This window comes from Topomyia yanbarensis, chromosome 3, assembly GCF_030247195.1.
Source record: "Topomyia yanbarensis strain Yona2022 chromosome 3, ASM3024719v1, whole genome shotgun sequence".
NCBI lineage: Eukaryota > Metazoa > Arthropoda > Insecta > Diptera > Culicidae > Topomyia > Topomyia yanbarensis.
In genome coordinates this window covers 401,132,820-401,157,378 of record NC_080672.1, presented here as the reverse complement: position 1 = coordinate 401,157,378, position 24,559 = coordinate 401,132,820, and the positions used below count along the sequence as shown (strand labels likewise).

Below are 24,559 nucleotides of genomic sequence, written 5' to 3'. Positions count from 1 at the left end.
TCGCGAAGCATCAAGTTCTAAATGTTCTCAAACGATATAATATCCGAAGAGAGTGATAAGAGTTATAAGAAATGTCTCATCACACTGTTAGGTGGATTAAAAACGTTTTGTTCATAGAGATTGGACCAAACCCGTGGGTGTTTGTTGGTAGCCTTATGAAACGTATCATAAAACTTCAAATCACCATATCTCTCGATTCCCTCGATGGATCATTTTGAAATTCACTGAGAAAATGCTTGGATACTGTATCTGTCGAATGCCGTATGTCAAATTTATGGTCATTTTTTTAGTTAATAACGGTTTTAGGAACACCGTGGTAATACGATAACGGTAATAAGAAAAAAATGCTCTGATAGCAAAACGTTTAATACCAAAACGGTCCCAACAAAAAAATCCCCAAATGGCACATCCAAATCTTCTCTGCGTCGCACTCATGTTCCATCAATTCTTATAGAATAAATAGGGTAAGGTGGGGAAAATCCGACCTAGTAAATGATTTTTGCTCTAAAATGCTCATTTTACATCGGATAAAGTCGTTTTATATACCAAATTAAAGGCTAGTCTTCTGGGCATTTTATTCGTATCTTGTGAAAATTTTGAGATGCAAGCGTTTTACGAAAACGATCATTTTTGCTGTGTTCAAAAATGGTGGGGTAAACCCGGCCGCCTGTATTATTGATTGATTTAACACAGTTATTACCCAAATTTTATGGTTTTTCGATGATAAATCAATGAACGTTGTGTTATTGAGTTGTAACTTCAAGAAAATGTAATTCAACGGCACGTAAAGATAGGGTAATTTGGGGAGAGATGCCGCACATTTCTAAAAATCGATCCTGCATCAAAGTAAACCATTCAATAATAGATGAAATCATTTTTATCAATTGCGTCAAGTTTCTAAAATACTGTGAAATGGAATAAGCCCCCCTCTGAATATCTTGACCAAGTATTAGTCTTCAATAAAAAAATCAAATTTGTATTCTGTATTCATCGTTTTAAGATAGCTGTAATTTTTACTCTTTATTGAAACTCTTGTCCTTCATCTTGTAAATAGAATTGTATCCCTAGTCTGTGAAATTTCTCATAAATATTTGTTCCCCCTTTTGTGTATTAAACTATATTGCTAGTTTTAAGATAACTGTAAAATATTTCGTAGAATACTATTACTCCCCCTCTTGTATATCAAACTTAATCCCTTGTTTAAAATTTTTTCATAAAAATATCTTTTGGCCCAGTCTTGTATATAGAATCTTATTTCTAGTCTTAAGATAGCTGTAAACTTTTTATTCTTTTGTAAAAAAAAAATTTTTCAACATTGTAACCTCCTAGTTTTAAGATATCCAAAATGTAAAAACAAAAGAATTTGGCATCGCCAAGCTGACGCATTTGTGCCTATCAAATAAATGAAATGAACAAAAAAAATACTGTGAAATGGTTTTTGTCATGAAAAAAAAAAATCATAAAATTTCCATGAACATTGTACAAAAAATGGTCATTGCAGGAGAGATGCCGCATGTGCGTGTGAGATGCCACACCGTGGTCACAATCTGAAAAATGGTGAACAAAAGTATTTTTGGCTCTCATTGATGTTTTTGTGATTAAGTGTCTTCAGTTGAGTTTCATGAAGTTTGATTACACCTATCAATCGGCCAGCACCTTCACTTTTGTTAAGGGGGTACTACCATTTCCAGAAACATTTTTTTATTCAATATTTTAAAAAAAATTTCTTTCGCAACCTTGTGTAACGGTTAAGTTGGAGTTACTTAATTGAGGACACCATTTATCTATATGTTTGTACGAGCGATATACATATCTATGTGTTGGTAGCAGTTCCTTAAAAGCACTGTTTGGCTGTTTCTCCCAATGGATTTATATAACTTAAGCTTGTTCTTGAAAGATTCATTTTGAAAAAGCATCAATTCGTTCAAATTTTCGCTTTCATCTCAATATTGACATCACTACAAATCAATGCGTTCACGAAAAGTTGTGCCTGAAACCATGAAGAATAAACCGAAGTAACCAATACTTAGATGCATATCGCCCGTTTAAATATATAGATAAATAGACTCATAATCTTATATGTCACTGTGTTAGGTCCGTTAGTTTGTGGATATACCTTATTAAGAATCTATATCTGACGCAAATGATCATTTTATTACATTCCGAGGTGAAAAAAAATCATTTTAGCTATGCATCCTCTTCCATTGAGTGCGGCATCTCACCCGCAATTTTGATGCGGCATCTCTCCCAATTGTAGGGGAGAGATGCCGCACGACGACATTTTTCTCTAAACTTATGGATGACCGTGCTCATGATCAGAATGCCTGCTAAAAGGTCCCAGTTATTCAACCGATACATGATTTACCAAAAAAAATCGAACCATTAAAAAAACGAAATTTTAATGCGGTGCTGAAAAATTTTCGGCACTCCGCGATGCAACTGAACGCACAAAATCATTAATACAATTTTCGTGAGTCATTAAAAAGGATTATTTTACATCTCTAGAGTTATAATTCTTTGAAAGACAAACTCACAATGTCTTATTACCGTATAAAAGTGACCCCATATACGAGATATAGAGAGTGCGGCATCTCTCCTGATGCGGCATCTCTCCCGAAATTACTCTATTCTCATTTGCATCGCAGCAATTGCTCGACAAATACTATATTCATCACGTTTTTGTGGCTTTCGTTTGTAATTATGAAGCATTGTGCCAAAAAATAATAAATAGTAACAATAAAAATATATTTCAATTTGATAAATAAACATTTTCTTAGCAAAAAAGCAGTCGGATTTACCCCACATTTTGGAGGTCGGATTTACCCCAGCGCGTTATTTTTCATTACAATGCAATTAAAAAAAATTAGGAAAAATGTTGGACTAAATTGGTTGGTATTAAGTCAGACCGGACTAAGTGACAAAATCTTGATTTCGAGAAAAACGAGTTTAAAGTTTGAATCGCAGCATCCTTTACATTATAATTGGAAATAATTTTTTGCCATAATTCTTGTTTATTGTTACATATTTAAAATCTCACAAAAGTCGGATGTAGCTGACGAAATGCTTTATCCAGTGCTATCATTTTCTCATTTTTTGATGTTTTGCGACTTAGTCCGGTCTGACTTAACACCGACCAATTCATCTATGCACTTTGTGGGACTTTAATCAAAGAATTTAAATCCATTTACATTTTTATGCAATCATTTTAACAATCAGAAATATCCTGTAGTCAATGATGCACAAAAATCAAACAAAAAGTTGTAAAAACACACTTATTGTCGTTTGAGCATCTCAATGTAAACTAATAAAATGCTGTTATGATTATTTTCGATTCTCCACACGACAACATTGATATTAGTTCGCGTAGGGCTTCCGATTTTCGATAACAGAGAAGGGTCGGGTTTACCCAACGGTCGGATTTGCCCCACCTTCCCCCATATATCTCCGTTATGTTGCAATATTACTGAAAACTGATAAAACTTACCAATTTAGATTGTCTTTGGCTATGTTTTCCTCGCAATTGGACTATTTTAAATATTCTAGGAGAATTGTATTGAGCATTTGAAGGTAAAAATGAACAGATTTTAGCACTGCGAAGGAAGCACCTACCTTTATGAAAAAAGGCTTTTCGTATTTCTTCACCCCACCGTTTGCAGGAAAAAATAGTTATGAAACCCTGCATGCACTAGAAAAACAGTTGGGCATGAAAGGGTTAAAGGAGAATTTAATGTTTTTTAATCAGCTCTTGATATCACTGAGTTTTTCAATATGTAGTGCACTATAGAAATACTAAAATCATATAACTGTTTATTTCCTCAGAGATTTCCGGAACAATTGGTGTTCAATTATTGCAAACAACATTGCTTTATAATCGTAAAGAATTGTGTTTTCAATACTGAAATGCGCCCTTAGCTACTGTTGTTTACAATTCGAAGACAATCAAACTATTTCAACAGCATCCTTTTTGATATGGTCGGTTGCCGCGCGTTCTGCAGAATCGCAAACACGGGTGACTATACAATACACACTTTCAAGTCTTATCGCCGACTTTCATACTCTTCATTATGTTGATTGTGTTTCACACTTGGCGGTATATTATGTGCAGAATTTCACTAGATGGCCACGTGCGCAACAACCGCAGTCATCTGCTACGTACCAGTTCACCAGGAACATGATCATCGATCGCAGTCATCGTTCGTAGTTTGAACAGATCGAATGTTCGTTCTTCTGTTAGATCTTGACCACTTCGGAAGTGGGCCGGTGTGATTCTGTCTATCCTAAATTCTAAAAAAAAGTGTACAATGCACCCAATATTCGGCCGATACATCAAAGCCCATGGATTCGCTATTGCCATCGCTGCTCTCACCTTCGGGTGCATCTTCGCATCGGACATCATGCTGGCGAAGAATGGTCTGAAGCAAGCACGCCCGCTGGATGACATCGCAGCTGGTGAGCTACTATTTTTGGATCCGTGATCGTTGGTCGACGTCGCGACAGTGATGAAAACGTTGACAAATGTTTTCGTAATCGGTACGGTTTGCGTTTGTTTTTAGATCGAACCACCGATGCCGCCGCCACCGCCACCACCGTCACCACTCGCGAGACTTACTTTCGAGTGCGTCCCTTAGGACAGCTGATCTTCTCGCTGGTGTGGGTACTGGCTGGGACGATATTCCTCATCGGGTTGCTGTTCGAGAAGAAGGAAACGATTTTTCCGTTCGCGACCATTTTCTCCATCGATTGGAGTGTTATTCTGATTCAGTACCTGACCAGGCTGGAGCGAAAAAGCTTCCAACAGCTGATCCTGTCACCGGATGCCGTCGTGTTGGTTGGTAAGTATGTCGGGTGTTTATATGCGGTTTTCGATTTGTGTTGAAAATAATGTTTTCATTTTCACCGGCGAAATAAAGTTTCCTTAATTGGATTTTATCGGTCAGCTTTGCTAATGTACCGCTGTTTCGAGCAGAACCAGTTGCCGCCCGTCCACTGAAGAACTTGGGACGGATCTAGTGATAAGTTGTGTTCAGCTACAGAAAAAAATGAGTGAAAGTGAAAATCAAATGGGAAACCGTACTGTTTTGCTATTACTTATAATTGTTAGTTTTTTGGAAAGTTTTGTTCATAGCTTGAACCTATCATCTCAATTGAATAACTTGCAAAGTGTGTCATATATCGAAGCTGATGCTAGTTAGTTTATAAAACTTTCCTGGAGAGTATATCGAGATTTCTAATGCCGTTTTTGTCTTAGGCGAAGTTGAGACATATATTAACTGCAACTACTGGCAAATCGTAAATTGCTCGAGTAACTGATTATAGTTAAAGACTATACCTGACACAGTTTGGAGATCAAGCAGGGTAATTCCGGGAAAAAGGCCGCTCTCTTTACACCTCATGTAAGGAATTGCTTTTCTACTGTGGTAACGTATCACCAGACGTGTCGAGTCAGGGACATGTGCACGACACGTCTGGTGAGAATGCGTTTATGGATATGCATTCGGTCGGATCACTGTGGAATCCCCTGTCCTTTAACGACCCTACTCTGATTTACTAGAGGTCATTCAAACTTGGGTGTAATAATGCAATTTCTTTTTTACACCGCACGAAAACACTATTAGAGTACTCACAATGATAACCGTTCAACTAACACTTCGTTCATTTCAGTAATCCCCTTGTATGTTGGGTTCACCTTGGCAGTGTTGTACAAACTGTTCGACAGCCGACAGTCAGAAATGGAAAACTTGGCCTTTGACGACTTGGAGAACGGTCAGAAACCGGTTAAATTTTCGCTGGGAGAAGAATACGACGACTCGTGGATTAGCTAACTCGACGTGGTGTTGCTTCACAATCGCACTTAAAAAGACCATAGCAACCAGTATTAAAACTTCAATCATTTTGTAAATACGGCCGAAAATAGAAGCGAACAAAATAAAACATTTGTTTGAAAAGATTTTGATCTATACAAAGAAACAAATTCCCTTACAACAATGCTGCTCATCTCATTGACGTATTCCGAGTAACGATCAACCAATCGGCCAATACTATTATCTCGATGTCAGTTCGTCTGGCCCCCTCCCGTCCGTTCCAGCTGCTTCAGCTAGTGGCAAGAAGAAACAACAAACTGGACTGATAAGGAGTTCAATTTTCCTACATAAGAACAAAATCAACTTGTGATTTGATGAACATGCGACTGAGTCCTAGAGCATCAGTTGATCTGCGCAGCCAACGGTGATTACATCGGTACAGTTCGATTCAATCGAAAATGGAGCAAAAATTGATCCGATTCATCAAATTTCATGGCTACCTGTTCTTCGGTTGTGCTCTGTTCTTCGCTCTTCGAGAGTTGTGGCTACTCACGATAAATTCACTGTTCTCGAACCGTCGCTTTTGGATCAATGAACAAGGTATCCCGATGTTACTTCATCCACTAACTTTGGTTATCAAACTGACACACGATCCTCATACGCATTGCAGAATCTCTCACCCGTAGTTACCCGACGGTTCGGTGGATTTTCGCCCTACTCTGGCTAGTGGCTCTGGCGGTCATGTATACCGGTATGCGGTGGGAGGAACCTGAGTACCTTCGACCGGCCAAATATTTGTTTTCGATTGAGATTCTGATCGTACTGGTACAGGATTTCATTCGTTCCATCAACAATGAGCCGAACGAACGACTGATCCTGAATGCGGAGTATTTATTTTTCTTCAGCGGTTAGTTTGCACACACTGACTGTGACAGCATTGATATGGAATAAAGCTCACATTGTTTATTTCAGCGATCGTCATCTATGTGCTGTATACGTTTCAAACGCTGGGTTCGTTGTTCAATAACCGCACAGCCACTATCGTGAATAGTCCAAGCAAGGTGCACATAATCTGCTGTGAGAGTTCGGCACTGTGAGTTGATTAGGATGCGGTTGTTAAGGCTATCCAAATCTGGAAGCCTTTTTTTAAATTATATTTTCATATGTTTTTATATGTTAGATAATTCAATACATAGATTAACCACATTACGGATAACCTTTGTTTTACTAACCCTACAAGGGTTTCGTGACTTTTTCTATACGTAAAGAGTTTTCTGGTGTATATTTGTCAGCCAGTACTAAAACAACTCTAAACTGACTAATAATTATCGAATTCATAAATAAATTGCATAATTCGATTCTTAGGTCTTTCGTAAAACATATTCGTGTTTTGTCTAACGTGTATGTAACTTCGCGTGTATAAATTCTATTTTATAACCGTATGTCTTTCGCATATTCGCGTGTGTTCCTGGACAATCGCGCACGGACCGTTAATCTAATTATTTTTTTTTTTGTGTACGGCTAAGATGCTAAAAGAGAGTGAGATCTTCCATATCAGAGTTCCCGGTGATGTCGCCATGGAACGTGTTGTCTAGTTCATTTGAGCTTTATTTTTTTATTGGTCCTACTGAATGTATGGACCTAAGTTATTAGGACAGAGAGTAATGGTTTCCGGACGTAACCGATTCATAAGTAGAGCTTCCATCCCGGGAATTTATTTCCCGGGAATCCCGGGATTTTTGGATTTCCCGGGATTCCCGATTGCCGGGAATTTGTGTTTTCTCATTCCCGGGATTCGGGAATCCCGGGAAAAAGATTTTTAATTTATTCCATAAGACTTGAATTCTCCAAATGAAATTCTTTAGGAAATATCTTTACCGGCAAACATTTGGAGTTAGTAGTGAATGCAGATTGTGCTTTTCCAACTGATTTGCAGATCAATGGACTATATATCTTTAGGCCCACCGATATGTTTTCGTGATTTTTTAGGTATATAGTTCACGCCACACTCAAAACAATGGTAAAGAATGTTGCATTCATTCAAATTTTCATTCAAAAATGGATTAATTTGCCGGTCGTTATACCGAACCATTTCCTCACAGTAGCGTTAGTGATGCGCACGATATCTCTGCCACCGATGAACCGATTGATCAGATTTTCAACAGTTCTTTTAATAGTTTATTTTAATAGGTTGATCTTGAATGAAAGGGCTTGCAATCAAATTAGTAATGGAAATTGCGTCACTTTCTTAAAAAATCGAAGTGTGTTTGTTTCAAAGCTTGGGATGGTTTGTAGTGATATCATGCTTAACGCAAACGATATTTAAAATAAGGAATGTTTCTAGAACGTCTGCAGAAATATTTGGTCGGTTCATCGAATGCATATTTTGTCTTATTTGTTATACCGTAACTGTAATATCTGTAAATTTTTGGATGTATGAAAAGAAATACATAACGTTGTATCTGTCCAATATCATGCGCATTCAAACTCTTTGAATGCTTTCTAGGATGCAGGCAGGATTTTTGAAGGAATACGATCAACCAATCCACATACTTGCCCGTAATAGAAAATTGATACTAGTCTTCATCCATCGCTGCACAGTTCGTCCATTATCTGCTTGATTTTGATTCACACTCAATTCGACATAATGCTGATCCTACTGTGACGGAAATGGATTCCATGTATAAACTTTCCTCTTTTGATTGGAAGTAACTGCACACTACCCTGAAGCAGCTCAATCTTTTCATTCAAAATTACCAAAGAAGGTGCTTTGCATTAAATTGATCACATTCCATCGTATCAGAACAACGAATTCCAATTTTGGACAGAAACTCCAGCAGCTGCGTTTAGTATATCGTCCCAATCGTAATCATAATTACCAAAATTTAGGCTATAGGGGAGAGAGGGTAACAGTGGATCAGCAGGAACTACGAAACAATCGCAATAAAATCACAATGCATGATCGGAATCGTCTAATTCCCTCATATTTCACAATTTCTAATTCTTTACACGTGTTGCTATATTTTGGAAGAGATCTGATAACTCTATCTCTTTTAATGGATATTTGTTTGTTTTGTGATAGCCAGAGTAAATTTGCAATGATAAACATTATTCCATCTTTATGAATTACCATTCATTGAATAAATGTTTAGTCTATTGCTATTTATAGCAAATTTTATGCTCAACATTTGCCGCGAACAAAGTTTTTTGGTAACTACTCATGGTTCTGTGTGATTTCACAATTTTCATGAATAGACCCATTGGGTAACTGTGAAACGATGGCGTATGGGGAACAGTGATTTTTGTTTGTTTTTGTGGTCTGTCTCAAAATGTCAATGGGTTCCGATATTCCACAGTAAATACTACTCATATAGTGCAAAATTAGTAAATTTGGCCAAATTTTGTAGAAATTGTCTCTTATTTCAGGATTGCAGCTAATATGCATATATGGTGGTTCGATGTTACGCGATGATATAGTGGATTCTTTCGTAAACAAACGATTTTCACCTCAATATAACTTTAATTCAAAGCGTTAGGATCATTCTTCGTCAAAACAAAAGAATAAAATTTATAAGTAGAATATTTCACTATAGACGACATCGTGTTTCATAGTTCCTACCTATGGGGCACACTGATACATTTTACCACCAACTGTTTATTATCCAAAAAATGTTATTTCCCGTGAATTTTACCAGCTGGAAAAAATATATGTATTAGTTAACAACATAGTGGCACTATGTATCACTTTTGATTACACAAATAACATGTATTATCATAAAAATTAAATTGTAGAAAAAATGTGTTTCATTGTTACCCTCTCTCCCCTACATATAGCCAAATAAAAGTTGATGTTGCGTAAAGTTATTGACGAGTTATCAAATGATTGAATGATGTGTAGGCCACCAAATCTCAATCTTCTGATAACTGCTTTAGAGCAGATATACATGCAATCAAACGGGTTTGAAAACTTTTCAATTTATTCTTTTGTTTTCATGAGAAACATTCACCTTTCTATTTTTCTTCTGTATTCCCGGGATCCCGGGATTTCCCGGGAAATTTATTATTTATTTCCCGAATCCCGGGAAGCTGAAAACCGTCGGGAAATGGAAGCTCTATTCATAAGCTTCGTAAGTGCTAAAACGTTCTCAATATTACCGGGGTGTTATTAAGTTTGCGCGATCGCGAACGTAGGTGTGGGTTGTTAATCGCGAAGGGCTTAAGCGTTCGTATGTTAACGTGTTTGTCACGTGTGCTCGCGTTCATGTGATTTCGCGTGGACAAGACTGGATTTTGTAACCGTGTGGCCATTCCTACATACGCGTGCGTTCTTGGATGGTCACGCGGACCTTCATTCTGATAGTTTTCGGTGTACAATTCACATTCTGACAGGGTGTAAGTTACCCAATATCACTAGAGTCCACGGTCATGTCGCCATGTAACGTGGTGTCCAGTGGATATGAGATGGATATGGATTTCTTTTTTTAATTGATACAATTGAAGACATGGACCTGGTCCGCTGATATCAAGGATAGAAACATCGGGAAGTGACCGATTTATTATCGTGCGACCACTGCAGTTTTTAGGTTCACGTTTGAAACCGCGTTTGAAATTTTATAGGAGCTGAGACATTCACTTTATCACCGGGATGTTATCATGTTTACGAGATCGCGGGTGCAAGTGCCGTGGATAGTCGCAAAGGGCTCAAGCATTTGTATATTAACGTGTTTGTCACGTCTATGTGACTTCGCGTGTAAAATTTCGATTTTATAATGATGTAGCGTGTATTCTTGAATGATCGCGCGCGGACCGTGGATCTGATGCTTAATTTTTAGTGTATGGTACAGATGGTAGAAGAGAGTCCGTTTCCCCATATCACTAGAGTTCCATGTCATGTCACCATGGAACGTGTTGTTTAGTGTATATGAGCGTCACGTTTTTATTGGTTCAACTGAAGGCATTAGTCCAGACTCTTTGGACCGAGGAAAGACTTCCGGACGTGACCGTTTCATGATCGCGCGAGTGGTGGGTTAATGTTTGAGACCGCGTTTGGAAGTTTAAAGGTGCTACGTTTACTTAACTACCGGGGTGTGTTCATGTTGGCGAAATCGCGGGCATAAGTATGAGTGGATTATTGCAATTGTACAAAAGAAACAGACTAATGAAGTAGAATAGAAAAATACATGTAACATGCAATCAGACTCGTCTAAACACAGCAAATGTTGTATATTTACCATTAACGACAATTGCATTGTGTTAGTCTTTCATCATGCTGTGCTGGCCGGGAATGGATGATTCACGTGCGTCGGTAAATTCATTATAACCCAATTTATCCAATCCCACCTTCCCGAATGAATAGAACCAAATGCGCAAATTGAACACCGGAAGTATTATATGCCAGTTCCGCATCCATTCCTTGACCCAAATGTCACAAATACTTAGACGAACACACAAATAAATAGACATACGACTAGTACATAACAATTGTACACTAGTACGAAAAACTACGATTATCACAAAACGACAGCTAATAAATTTCTACTTATGTATTTATTAAATTAATTTAATCATCAAATTAATTTAATTAGTCTTTACAATGACGAAGTCGACCGATAAATGGACACACAATGACTCCCACTGTGAGCCCCGTCCACGAATACCGCCATCAGATTGTGGAACAATGTATGCAAACACGGCACACAGCAAAAGTCAATCCACGTCGAACCGCCATTCACCTCGCACAGACTAGTGGTTGAGCGTTGGTATGCGCAGGTGCAGAGTATAAAATAACATAGAACATAAAAAAGGCGCATTAGCTCTCTCGGTCTCCTCGATGCACCACTATCAAGGCATAATGCAATAACCATCTCAAAGCAATTGTCTGTCAGAGGTTCTGTAGCACTGATGCACGCAATATGCTTGATGATGTTTGCAATACCTTCAAAACCCTCAACCTTGGGGAGTGTATTGTATTATGTGATATTCCGTTTTAAAAAGAATTAGAATTTAAAATACATTAAAAATTCTCCATTTTTTGTAATATTTATATTACTCCATACTTTTAAATTTCGATGCATTAATTTTCGATAAAACCTTTCACAGGTACTGAAGCCTGCATGATAGTGTTGGCTAACGGCAAGGTATCTCCAACGACAAACATCACCTCAGGCTCAATGGAAGTCGATTTGGATATTTCTGCGGTGGCACAAATAATGTCGATAAGTCCACTTTTCGATACAAATTACATCCATCTAATACAACTGGTACCAGGAATGTCTTCTTCCGGACCAAATATAAGCCATTTAACATCATCGATATATGTGGGATCTAACTAAACACTCGGTCATGTACGAAGAAGTCTTGTCTATGTACCCGCCTGGGAAGTAGAGATTGATGGAGTAGTCTTCTACGGGGGCCCTAATAGCGAAGTATAAGGTTGGATTCTTTAAGAACCCTTTGTTTTAGTCAGTGAACATTCTGGTTTGCAAGTAATTGCGTTCGGTAAAAATCGAGGAATGTAAGAAAACCACTAATTTTCCATCAGCCTCATATCGAGCCATTCGCAGGGTCTGCTCTTCTACACTTCGGTTTTTTGGAACGGGGCTCGTCTACCTGTTCATCTTTTTGTGTCGCGAGGCATGAAATGCCCGCGTCGCAAACAAATGGGCCTACAGCTACCTATTGTAGAAACAAGGCACGGTGTGGAAAATGCGGAGAGAACTATGAAAAGTTTTCCTACTGTGGAGAGACTCCGCGCGATCTCTCAACATATTCCACATAATTATTATTTGGGGGAAAATTGAAGCACTCTTTTAAAGAATGCTTCGAGAAGAATTGCTAAATAGGGCTACGCTACCGGCCATGAATAATTTATACGCTTCCTCATTTACTAAAGAGCGACAATCTGACCATCCCATTGTGGAAACATTTTCTAGTGTGCCATATACATTTTCAAAGGAGGAAAATCGCTTTCGCTCCTTAGCTTCCTCGTAAAAGCCTGAGACTATTACAAAACCAAAATAAGTGGTTCCTGGTCTTGGGAATCCTAGAAAAGAGCAGAAATTTTCACATAGGACATCAAAAACGCGAAGTGTCCCTACTTATTAGTATTGTTCCATATACATCGCACCTCAGCTGGTTTCAGAAGACTTCAATTCTCACGGTATGTCATGGGATTGTCTTCACGATGATAACCGATCTATCTAACTGCGTGATCTTTGCGACAACTTCAAATGACCATCTTGAATACGGTGGAAATGACACAAATTCCTACTCCACCTGCACGGCCAAACGCTTTAGATTTACTATTGCACTCGACCTCGCTACAATTTGTGAGTCCATTGATTGAAAGAGCTACACGTCCACTATATCCGAAACAATCGAATTAAAACAAGAAATTCTTGTGGTGGAAGGGTACAAGGTTTGGACTGGTTCGATTCTATACACTGCGATTAAATATAAGACGAAACGAGTACCCGGTGCGAGCAACAGTGGACGGTTTCCCACTCCGTAATGACCAGAGAGCGTTCAGAATTGTTCGCGAAAGGGTCTTATAAGGACTTTTTTTAAAGGCGATTCGCCCAAATTATTCCGAATATACGTGACGTTAGAAACACAAATGAAAAACATAATATTGGTAATTATTTAATAATTTAATATTAGTAATTATTTAATACCTGTGTAATAAAAATGGAAAAATTAAAAAATACTCGAAAAAAGTAAAAATATCATTCATACAGCAGCTTTTTTCAGGCAGAGCTGTCAATAGGAAGCACCTAAGTGTCATAAACAAATATGAGAGTTTATAGATAGAGATGCCGCGTGTCTGTTTGAATCGAGCTGTCATCTTTAGCTCGCGCAGTTTTGATATTATCGAGATATTTTTTTCGCTCGTCCGTTCGTTTTGCCCACGCCGTGGAATTCCCGTCGTTCGCTTTTGCGAGCTTTATCAGTTTCGCCAAAGAAAAGAACATGGAACGTGATCGTCCCAGCGAGGAAGTTGATGGCACGAAGAATAAGCGCCGCACGAAGCCATACCCATCTTCAAAAGAACGCGGGGAACAACCAGTACTCGGAGCTACCAGAAGAGAGTGGTAGTGGTGAAATCGTCTTATGAAAAGAGCGGATTCACCCATGAAAGATATTGCCAAGCTCCGGGCTGAGTTCAGCAAGTAGTAGCTATAAGCCACTCTGCAAGCTGTGCGGTGTTGGTACGAAAATCGTGTGTTAGAATATGGAAGAATATTCTAAAATAGGAACATTCCTCAAGACTAGTGAAACGGAATTTTACACACACGAGCTACCGTCGACGAAGCCTCTGAAAGTGGTTCTACGAGGATCGCCGGCATTCGGTCGGTATTGAATTCAATTTTTTTTATCACGGACGTCAACAGCAAGGTAACGACTGCACAAAATATGACGAGACCTTCTCATCTTGTACGGGAAGCACGGTTTGGATTCACGTATCCGAACCGAGGGTCCGGATGCAGACACTTGTCTGGATCTAATCACCAAATTTGGGCATGGTCCTGGTACTGGTCCCGATCTGGGTACTGGTCCAGATTCGGGAACTGGTTCGGATTTGGGAACTGGTCCTGATCTGGGACAGGTCTGGACGGGAAACTGTGCCTAAAATTTTTATTTCTATATCCAGCCAACCCAGTAAAAAATACGTGATTCAGGCTGGTTTGTGCCAATATTAGCACAGATTCCAGCCTGAATTCGGGCAGAAATCCGCCAGAATTGTGGTTGGTTTGGCTCGATACTAATACTATCAGAGAAAACGACCGAATTATCCTACATACGAACAGAGCCGAGGTTGACACATCGTCGCACACATGTTGTGCTAACTTATGACAAGCACCATTTTGCACATTTCGAGAAAAACGATTTTTAAAGGTTGAGATTGAATATCTTGAAACTTATAAATGGTAGAAAAAATTCAGAGAAGACAATTGATGTTTCTATCTATTCTCTATTGATCTCTCACATATTACGAATATCGGTTTACTATATTGAGAGCAGGGCCGGCGGAAAGCGTGGGTAGCATGGGTAGTACTACCCACTCGAAAACAATCGAGTGGGTAATTACCCACTCGAAATTTTGAAACATTTCAAAAAATTTAGATGTGCAACGCATGCATCTCGCACTACACACATTTGAAAACATCGATGTACCACAATTCCATTTGCATAAACGAACGTGACTTAATGTGAATGTAATGTAAGCGTGTGCATTGCGAAAAGGGAAAAAATCATTACTAATGGGCCCCTCACTCTATGCTTTCTACCCACTCGGGCGTAAAGTGTTTCGCCGTCCCTGATTGAGAGTTTTTTATGTTTTCAACGACATTCAATTAGCAAGGGACTGGAAAATGAAGAATATTTTTCAATATTAAGAGCCATAGTACTCAAAGGAGAGCAAGGAATTGAAGGAAGAAAGTTTAGAAAAGCGTGGGAAAGATTCATATGAACAAGCTTAGAGTTTACCGGCGACTTAACCTTTTGTCTGCTATTGAGGATTTGCTAAAAATGTAAACAAAACACGTGGCATAAGTGTGTATTGCGTTGCGTTGCGTTGTGACGATGATTTTGGCAGATTGCACATTGACTTCACCGTGTTTGACTGCTGATTATCTAATAAGGGTTGCTTAGGAAATGGTAAGTAGGAATTCATACCAATCCGACCCATATTAAAACCTCAACAGCATGATAGCCATCATTGCCGGCCGCCCCCATCTACATCGTTCACGGGGAAGGATAAAGGTAGACAGGAAGTGTTGATGCTCCACCTACTTAACGGAAGGACGACGATTCATCAGACTCTTCCGTAGGTGTCGCGGAGTTGGTAGTTTGGAAGAGTATCAGGTCTAGGATTCGCTCCAAGCAAGCGATGCGACCTGTAAAGCATATTTTATTAGGTTGTTGTTTAGTTAGTCTTCGAGTGCACGATCACTCGAAAAAGAGAAGATCTTGTTTAGTTTTTGGTTCTTTTTAAACTCTGGGCAGCCGGCTACCGAGAGTATACTATGTTTCCTAAACAAAAGCAATTTGAACTCCACACGGCCGACCGTGGGAGTATTGCCTAGAAAAGCTAATCTCTCTGCGTAATGGGCCGGATCACTATTTATTGCAACAGTATTTTGACAGAATTTGCTACTTCTTCTCTACGATATATTTATTGGCTTGAAAACTACCGAGTGATAACACAATATACAGGCAAAAATAGCGCGAGATGTTATAAATCAAGGAAAGTATTTCTTATTTTCCATATCAGATTGTTTGTGGAATACAAGTATACGAGCGATAGTAACGAACACTGAAGGGAAATATAAAGGATTGTTAACCTGATGCACGGGCTTGTTAGCAATAACGGAGCTTGAAATTAGGTTCATAAAAACAGACGCGGCGAATTTTCAATACGTATTGACCCGTGATCATAGATACTAGTCAGATTATTCGTATTGGGGCCCAATTTCCGATCATATTCATTTTTACGGAAATGTTTTCTCGACTAGATCTATTCGCACTCTCTCATTCTGCTACTATCGGCAGAAGGCTGATAGCACCCAGTCGTCGCCGGTCTAAGGACCAAATGTCATCAATAGACTTAGACTCGCGTGGAGGCATGAGATAGGAAATTTGTGAGAATTTTGTTATCCCACCGTTTGACGACCGGAACATTCCTCCCTTCGTTTGGAGACACGAAGTGACGTATGTGTTCAGGAATATCGTAATGGCTCTCTCGAAAGATCCAAATAGTACTTGATGTGATGATGATATTTAATCAATTACCATTCTTGGAAAAACCCGGAAACCGACTGGAGCTGGAGGAACAGTTCCTTATAACGTGCTCAAGACTTTTTCTAGCAACCAACACTCGAAAGCGTTTGTGTCAAAACGGCGTCTAGAAAGATCCGGACAGTTATTTACCTGATGTGGAGTAAACATAAATTTGATCACCTTTCCGCGGAAACCAACCGGTGTTGGAGGAACGCTGAACTGGCTTTGAACGCAAAAAATCTTGCAGCTAAGGGACGAGTTGGGACAGACGGTACTCTTGCGCTACAAATTTGCAACAAGAAAAAACACTTATCTGCAACTCTTAAACAAACTCTTGAATTTCGTTGTTTAAACTTTAACTAGTAACAGAAGTAAAATGAATGCACCAGCTGCCATTTTTTTAGTCATTTGATGATTTTTTTCTATTCATTTTCGGTCGCTGCACGTTAAGCTGAAAATGTGTAAAATTCAACCACCAATTCGGACTAAACTTTAACCATTTTCTTACCATTTTCTTACTTCTACTAATTTTACTTTGAAATGGTTAAAAATTAACCAAAAATGGTTTTTCTTTTTTAAGCGTGTACAATATTTGCTAAAATGTAAAAGTACAAACAATACTTATTTTAGGTTTCACTATCTACTCACATAAACTTAACAGTATACTAGGTAATCACCACCAAACTATAGGAAGAATCAATGGTGAAATTGGCATTGTACAGCAAAACTTACGACAATCTGACTTTCATTAAGACTTTAGGCGAAGACTCCAAATCAAGAAGACTGATATCTCTTTCCTTCCCCCATACAAACGAGAAGCGACAAAGGTTACAGCGCCTCTATTGGAAGAAGGGAGGAAGCTTTATGTAAAAATGTATATGTGTGTGTGCATCACTATGGAAAGTACCACCTTTACCCGCAAGTGGCGTTGCTGTTACTGTCTCCGGATTCTGGACAGAGTTGCCAGTCTTCTTGATATGGAGTCTTCGCTTTAGGTCAGAGATCTTGTTCTACTGTACTTATACTATGTTCACATCACACGTGTCATAAGTATGTATTGATGACAAAATTTGTAAGACGTGTCAAAATTGTACATGGAAAATTTTCTATACAAATAAAGCAGCAATTATTAACTTTTATTCATATCTTCGGCTTTATTTGGTTTAGAAACAATCGGTAAGATGTATTTTTGAGGAAATTGGTCAAGGAATCTAGCAAAATTGCTAATTTTTGGTTACAGTGCATTGTTGCCAAACATGCAATATTTCTACTTTAAAAGTATAACTGCGTTTTCTCGCAACACATGTAGTTTTGTTTTGAAAATTATTATGCCATTGTGTACCTCAGACATTGTTTTACACATAAAAACATCTTAAACTCTATTATAACTCGAGCCTATCCCAAGATTTAGTGATTTGAAATAAAAACCTCACGATTTCTCATCACGTTCCTCGCTACACTTCAGTAAACAGGCAGATTTTTTTTATTTCTTAAAACGCCACTTTGTAGAGATTTTTCAGACGAGTAATGTGGCATATCTAACTCATTTTGCCCCAAAATGGCGTTTGTCATAAGATGGCACAACAGCGACGACATACTGAAGAAGTGTTTGGTTGTGTGATGCACATAAATGAACAGCTACCGAAATTCGTCATTCCACTGTTTACTACTTGATATTACAATGCGCAATTGCGTGGTCTGTTACCGAAAAGACAATAGAATCTTACCCAAAAGTAATAGAAACATATCCGTCGGATTTTGGGTGTAGGTAGCCCCCGTTCTGGATTTTTTGCCAAAAGCATAGCAGAAAATTACTCATAACTTCTTTGTTTTTGTCTAAAAGAACAGTAGAAGAATCCAAGGTGAATTGAAACAGAAGAGAGTTGCAACATTGTCTATTGCTAGCGAAACAATACCGTTTAGGATCAGGCACTAAGTCGTATGCTTTACATGTACCTTATATGTAAAACGAAAGTATTGTAAGATCCCGCCGGCCGCTAACAATGGATATGGATTCAACTTACCTCGGTATCCGTTTATTTGAAAGTATCTTGTAAAGCAAATTGAATAAAAAATGCCACTACATACTAACATAACCCTTAGACTACAAAAGACAATAATAAAGAGAGTCTCTCTTTTGCAGATTGGACCTATTGAAAAAAGTCTTCATATAAAGTAAATAAGTTTTAAAATATACATAGTATCTGATTACACAACAAATGATTTTTTATCGAGTTTAATTTAATATCATCCTCCGCATTTGTCATTTGCGCAATCAGTTCTTTCGACAGATTAGATATAATGATATAGTAGACATACAATATGCATCGAATCGAGCAGGCTTTGGCGCGATGCATCAAACGATGTTTTTGTTTAATTCCAACACAGCTTAGGAAGCAATCACAGAAGCGGAGTGGCAAAAAATGAAGCCCAGACTTGAACGGTTTGCCATAGTAAACGGATACCTGTTGGGATTTGGAGCCTTGATGTTCTACTCGGTGGCAAGCTATTTTGTGATCGCAAAGAAGCAGTACTGGAAGGAGATTTTTTTCGATTTTGAAGGTGGTACGAATGCATGTCAGTATCAAAAACATTGTAAATATTGTGAAAAAAATAAAGTTTAATTTTCCTTTTCCAGTAAATCGAACAATCATTGCAATCGTTCTTTCCATACCTGCACAGTTTGTTCTGCTAACGGGGCTTCTACACGTAAGTTCATTGTGAAAACCAACAAACCCGATTCCTAGTTTTTTCCATTATTTCAGAAACGAGCATCTTCCATTAACTGGTATGGAATAATTTGCTTGATGCAAATGCTGTTCGCCATAGTGATGGCTATTAAAATTCCTGGAGGTGAAAATTTCATTGTACACATAGTGCGTAAGTATAATGGACCAAGCAATGTTTTTTCGACGATTATACCTACCACCATTCGATCATAGGTGGACATTTTGAAAAATCGCATCCGAAACAAGTCAAAAGAACATTTTTTGATTAGTAATTGCCTTTTCTGTACTTCCAGTAATCTCTGGTTATATCGGAATGTCCTTGATGACGCTAAGCCTGTTGTTCACCGGTCACGAAAGAAGATCTTTCGTGATAGTAGATCCGTGATTATCTGTTCACTTTTTTTGGAGGCCGGTAAAAATACGTGAATGCGAATTAAGCTATACATCTATACTTTTCCGCTCGCTAGCAGTAACGGTGAATTTAAACTTAATTTGTCCGTTATTTTTCGTAAGAAAGCGAACTAGTAGCGCATCGAAGAGCGCCAAAAATACGTTGTTGGAATAAAAATAATAATAATAAAAAAGCACTAAAACCTGGGTTTTGATCAGTATGAAAAGCAGGATTTATGTCTAAATGAGAACATAAACATGATACATAAAAGAAACATTGTTCGCATCAAACTACAAAGATAATATTGTATGATATGAAGCTTGTACATTAATACATTTTGAAAGTGAAACGATATAAACTCATAGTCACGTCACCTAGTAACTAGAAGGAAGTTTTCTTTTTAGGTGGTGCGACTGTTGAAATTGGGCCCAAGGTAGATAATCCCTTACTCATCTCATTAGTCAGTGTTACACAGGTATCTGCTACGCCGCCATGATTTCAAAGCCAACATCTAAAACGTCGCGTTAGGGCCGATCCACAATAAACAAATTCAATTTCATTCGACACAATTTTGTGATAGTCAAGTTCGTTTAATTTGTTAGTGCTTCATGGTATAAAGTGTTTGTTATTCACTGACATATCCAAAACAAAACATTTCTTCAATTAGCTGTCCAATCTCTTCGCTTTTTAACAAATGCCTAAAATGGAGTCATGCCGTAGGGTATCTGACTAGTGAAAATCGAGCTTCGAGCAAAATGAGCAGAACAATTTGAACTGTCAGTGGGGCCCATAATTTGTGTGCCCGCGGAGATGTTGACTTATGTCAGTTCAATACAAATGGGATAGGGGTGCCATATACGTGGTGTTACAAACTTCTTTATTGTAATTGTAATTTATTATTTATACGAGGGCCTGTTAGTTACGCTTTACATCAGGTCAAGGAAGATAAACTTTGTTAGAAAACAGAGGAAAATTAATCAAATTTCAAGTACGCTCTTAATCTAGTTTAGTTTGTACCGATCAGATTCTCCTAGGCGATTGCTTAAATGAGGCGAGTGAAGGCTTGCTTTTGACGTCGGTAGGTAGCTGGTTCCAGAATGGAATCCCGTAGACTAGGATGCTCTTTTTCTTACTCGTTGTGTGGTTTGGTACCAGGTAAATCGTAGACCGTTCCATTTGCCCTCGCTGTGGATGCTCCAGGATATATTCCGGAAGCTGCCTGTTCCAAGCTTTCTATAGAAAGCAGCATATCCTTTGGCGATAGTTATCCTGTAGGTCGTGTCCGAGCACTGCATTGCGAACCCCTTCAGTCGTGGCGTGTCTTCTCTTCTTGAACACAAATCGGATGAATGATTTGAAGCACCTGTGCAGTTGTTCCCTCAGCGCGACACTAAGACCGGGATAGCACACAGTGTCGCAATAAGTGAGAATGGGCACTATCACGGCTTGCACCAACTTGAGGCGAACTGGTTGAGACAGGACCGATCCAAAGCGGCGGAATGTTCGCAGAGTGTTGTACGCCTTCATGGTGATTCCGTTCACAAGTTCTTTCTCCATTTCAGGTTGCTATCCAGCAGAAGTCCAAGGTTTGTGACTTTGGAACTTAAAGCAATCGTCTCACCACAAAATTTAATATCCACACTCGGGATAACCTGGCTCTCCTTGCCAACCTATCAATATGTTCAATGGGGCCGAACATGTAAATCTGAACATCGTCGGCGTACATGTGATATTCACATTTGAGCGTTGAAGGAAGGCTGTTAATGTACAAGCTAAACAGCAATGGGCTAAGGCACGATCCGTGGAAGGTGCCGTCGGAGAGACTTTTTTCCGAGGACACTACATTTCCGAGTCTCACCAGTTGGCTCCGGTTATCCAAAAAGGATTCGATTAGCTGAACGGCGGTGTCGTCGAAACAGAATTATCTACGCAGTTTTTGTTGTAGCTTGGCATGCCTTACACAGTTAAAAGCCAAACTAAAATCAACCAACACCATAACTGTGCAGAATCGGTTGCCAAAGTTGTGGTAGACGTGATGTACAACCTTCACCATTGCTGTGGTTGTACTGTGATGTGCCCTATAGCCGCACTGGTGTTTAGCTATAAAACGCGGATTTGCTTGCAAGAAGCCGGTAATTTGGGCAAGCAGATTTTTTTCTAAAACCTTTGAAATTGCAGGAGGCACGCTTATAGGCCTGAAGTCCTTTGGCTCAATCGCGCTGGTGGTCTTAGGTAGCGGTGTGACGATAGCCTTTTTCTAAACGGTAGGAAAAGCCTTGGCATCGATTATTGCGTTGTACAGGTTAACTAAGAGCGGCAGGATGAACGGAGATAGCATCCTAACAAAAGCAATGGGTATGTTATCCGATCCAGCTGCATTCGTACTGATATCGGAGATTTTTACTGCAACATCTGCTGCATCTGTGTGTCCAAATCTAAAAGGTGCGACATCAGGCATTCCGCAAGTCCTCACTATTGTTGCACACCACGGATACGGCTGGTCCAGCCATTAGCTGCACATGACCCTCCGCAAAAACTGATTCAGGCGATCGGTGTCGATGTGAGCATAGTCGGAAGTCTGCTTCGAGTTGTTGTGGATTCCTTCCCTTTTGAGATTATTCCATAACCTCTTCGCAGGCAGTTCTGGAGAGAAATTCATGTCTGCATAACGTTTCTTCGCTCGGTTGCGTTTTACGCAGTAGTCCTGCCAATTGCGATCTCCCCTCATTCTGTTCGGGTTCCTTGAGTAGAGTTTGAAGGTAAGATCTTTGAGTGCTATCGCCTGTAAGATTTCGTTGGTTATCTACGGTGTACGCTTGTCGCGGACAAATCTTGTTGTTTGCGGAGCGTGCCGTTCCAGAAGACTAGTTCAGCTTTCGTATTGACGTCCTCGCAATCGAAAATTGCTTGATGGTTTCATGACTGAAAATCCGCTTGGAGGTGAACTTGGTTTATTCTTCGAAGATTACGGAATACTACTCTTTGTGGGGTGGCTTTCCTTACGCCCATGTCAGCAATAAGGTAGATGATCTCATGATCCGAGTTGGAGCTACCCGGTGCCGTCGTAGAGTTTATAATTGATTGCGGGGAATCATTCACCAAAAGATCGATGGTTGTGGCAGTGGTATCCGTAATCCGAGTAGGAGGGGTGTTCAGAACAACCAAGTTAAACTTGTCATGAAATCTTTTTACAGCTGCAATGTTGTAGGACATCTGATTCGCAGTGACGTTGCTATTAAAATCACCAACGATATACGTCCTGTCGAAGTTCAGTTCCAGCAAATATAAAAGAAGTTTTTCGTAATTTTGGATCAAAAAATGGTTGTTGCTCGACGGATTAAAAAGCACCACTATACCGATATCATAGTAGTTGATGCTTGACTTGTGTGACAAGCGTTGGGCAATTGGGATAGCCGGGTCGTACGAAGACTTTAGAACTGGATTGGCCTTGACGTTCTTTGTTACATATAGACCGACACCACCACACGCCTTAGTGTCCGATTCTCAGATTATTGCTGCTCGTTGTCATGGCTTGTCACTGTTGTAGTGTAACCGCTGAACTTTCAGCGGAGATGGCGTCGAAGAAAAGAGACGATTCGTCTGCTGCCGTCAAATCGAGAAGTTGTTTACTAGTTGCAATAGGAGTGTATCGTTTATGATTGGGCAACCGAACAGATACAGAGTCGTTCCGCACAAATACGGAATTGACAGCTTTCTTGTACTTGAACCTCAACGCAAGATTCCGGATTCTAAAGGTTTCAACAGACAGGACCTCGTTTACTGTAAATCTGTATTCTAAAGCTAGACCGGTATGGAGTGCGGATAGTTTGGTTCTTGTGAAATTCTGGAAATACAGCTTCAGAACCTTATCCTTCACTTCTTTCGAATTGAACACAACAATGATGGTCGGTGAGACGGAACGATTGGACCACTTGGAGGCTTCAATGCGTGTTCTGAAGCAGCTGGGGACACTGAAAACAGCTTCTTCGATACCTAGAGAATGCAGTGCACTTATTACAATTTGTTTGATGTGTTCCCCTTTACGAAACGGGATCTTATTAATGTCAATTTTGTGTTCGTTCGCACTACGCAGACAAGTGCCGGCCAATCTCGCACCAGATTCAACCACTTCAAGCTTCTTCTCGACGCTAGTGACCAGTTCTCGTTATGCTATAATTTTGTCATGCAACTTATCCGAGGAAACTAGTTGGCTTCTTAATTTATCGGCTTGCTTTTTGCAGGTTCGATGATAGGTTTCCAGCAAGTTTCGCCGACAGTTCGCTGATTTTGTCCGTGATATTTACAAGGTCACTGCTAGTCGAACCAGAAGCTGGTGCCTGCTTATGAAACAAGTGTTTCGCGGAGAGAGCACTGCTCACAGAAACACCAGAAATTATGTATGTCCTGAAGAAGTTGGTTACTGATATGTGTACAATCTGCGTGAAACCACTTATCGCATTGGTCGCAGAGGATCCACCTAATGGTTTGATCTTTACGCTTGCAGCGTTTCTTTGCACCTCCCTTTACTGGTTCTTCCTGTCCACAGTTCGCACAAATATCCTTCGCCATAAAGTGATACTCCCACAGGCAGTATAGGACTTTTTGGAAGTCGAATTCGCGACGGAAGAAAGCGACGCGGTCGGTTTTTGCACTTTGAGGTTATGTTCAATCGACCTTTTTTTTTAGAAAAACCGATTTTCGACGAAAAGAGTCCGTTCTATTTTAAACTTTGGTTTGTTTCGTTACAGAAACTTGATACCATATAATAGACACTCCGGTTTACCAAAAAAAAATCGAGAAATATATACTACTTTCGAAAATTTTCGCGAAGGCAAGAAAATAGCGGCTGCATCACGAGC

The 24,559-nt window shown here is 39.3% G+C and overlaps 4 protein-coding genes across 5 annotated transcripts in view; 3 read left to right on the top strand and 1 right to left on the bottom strand.

Annotated features, from left to right (window-relative positions):
• Nucleotides 1-24,559, bottom strand: part of LOC131694310 (putative uncharacterized protein DDB_G0271606) — a 356,903-nt gene that overhangs the window by 98,942 nt on the left and 233,402 nt on the right. The gene's annotated exons all lie outside the window — the stretch shown is intronic.
• Nucleotides 4,120-5,911, top strand: LOC131694314 (uncharacterized). The gene is made up of 3 exons (XM_058982956.1): nt 4,120-4,449; nt 4,554-4,832; nt 5,662-5,911. The coding sequence occupies exons 1-3, from the start codon at nt 4,302-4,304 to the stop codon at nt 5,820-5,822; spliced, it is 588 nt and encodes a 195-aa protein (XP_058838939.1). The 5' UTR covers nt 4,120-4,301; the 3' UTR covers nt 5,823-5,911.
• LOC131694319 (uncharacterized) lies at nt 5,959-6,934 on the top strand. The gene is made up of 3 exons (XM_058982961.1): nt 5,959-6,401; nt 6,472-6,708; nt 6,774-6,934. The coding sequence occupies exons 1-3, from the start codon at nt 6,260-6,262 to the stop codon at nt 6,896-6,898; spliced, it is 504 nt and encodes a 167-aa protein (XP_058838944.1). The 5' UTR covers nt 5,959-6,259; the 3' UTR covers nt 6,899-6,934.
• LOC131694322 (uncharacterized) lies at nt 18,908-19,862 on the top strand. The gene is made up of 4 exons (XM_058982965.1): nt 18,908-19,157; nt 19,219-19,289; nt 19,346-19,460; nt 19,603-19,862. Exons 1-4 carry the CDS (start codon nt 19,004-19,006, stop codon nt 19,692-19,694), a joined length of 432 nt encoding a protein of 143 aa, XP_058838948.1. The 5' UTR covers nt 18,908-19,003; the 3' UTR covers nt 19,695-19,862.

What these genes read in the sequence shown, in the direction of transcription:
- LOC131694314 (XM_058982956.1), top strand. Translation starts at nt 4,302, where the DNA reads ATGCACCCAATATTCGGCCGATACATCAAAGCCCATGGATTCGCTATT. An exon ending in GCTGGATGACATCGCAGCTG is followed by an intron (nt 4,450 to 4,553) that starts GTGAGCTACTAT and finishes GTTTGTTTTTAG; the next exon opens with ATCGAACCACCGATGCCGCC. An exon ending in GGATGCCGTCGTGTTGGTTG is followed by an intron (nt 4,833 to 5,661) that starts GTAAGTATGTCG and finishes CGTTCATTTCAG; the next exon opens with TAATCCCCTTGTATGTTGGG.
- LOC131694319 (XM_058982961.1), top strand. Translation starts at nt 6,260, where the DNA reads ATGGAGCAAAAATTGATCCGATTCATCAAATTTCATGGCTACCTGTTC. An exon ending in CTTTTGGATCAATGAACAAG is followed by an intron (nt 6,402 to 6,471) that starts GTATCCCGATGT and finishes TACGCATTGCAG; the next exon opens with AATCTCTCACCCGTAGTTAC. An exon ending in GTATTTATTTTTCTTCAGCG is followed by an intron (nt 6,709 to 6,773) that starts GTTAGTTTGCAC and finishes TGTTTATTTCAG; the next exon opens with CGATCGTCATCTATGTGCTG.
- LOC131694322 (XM_058982965.1), top strand. Translation starts at nt 19,004, where the DNA reads ATGAAGCCCAGACTTGAACGGTTTGCCATAGTAAACGGATACCTGTTG. An exon ending in TGAAGGTGGTACGAATGCAT is followed by an intron (nt 19,158 to 19,218) that starts GTCAGTATCAAA and finishes TTCCTTTTCCAG; the next exon opens with TAAATCGAACAATCATTGCA. An exon ending in TGCTAACGGGGCTTCTACAC is followed by an intron (nt 19,290 to 19,345) that starts GTAAGTTCATTG and finishes CCATTATTTCAG; the next exon opens with AAACGAGCATCTTCCATTAA.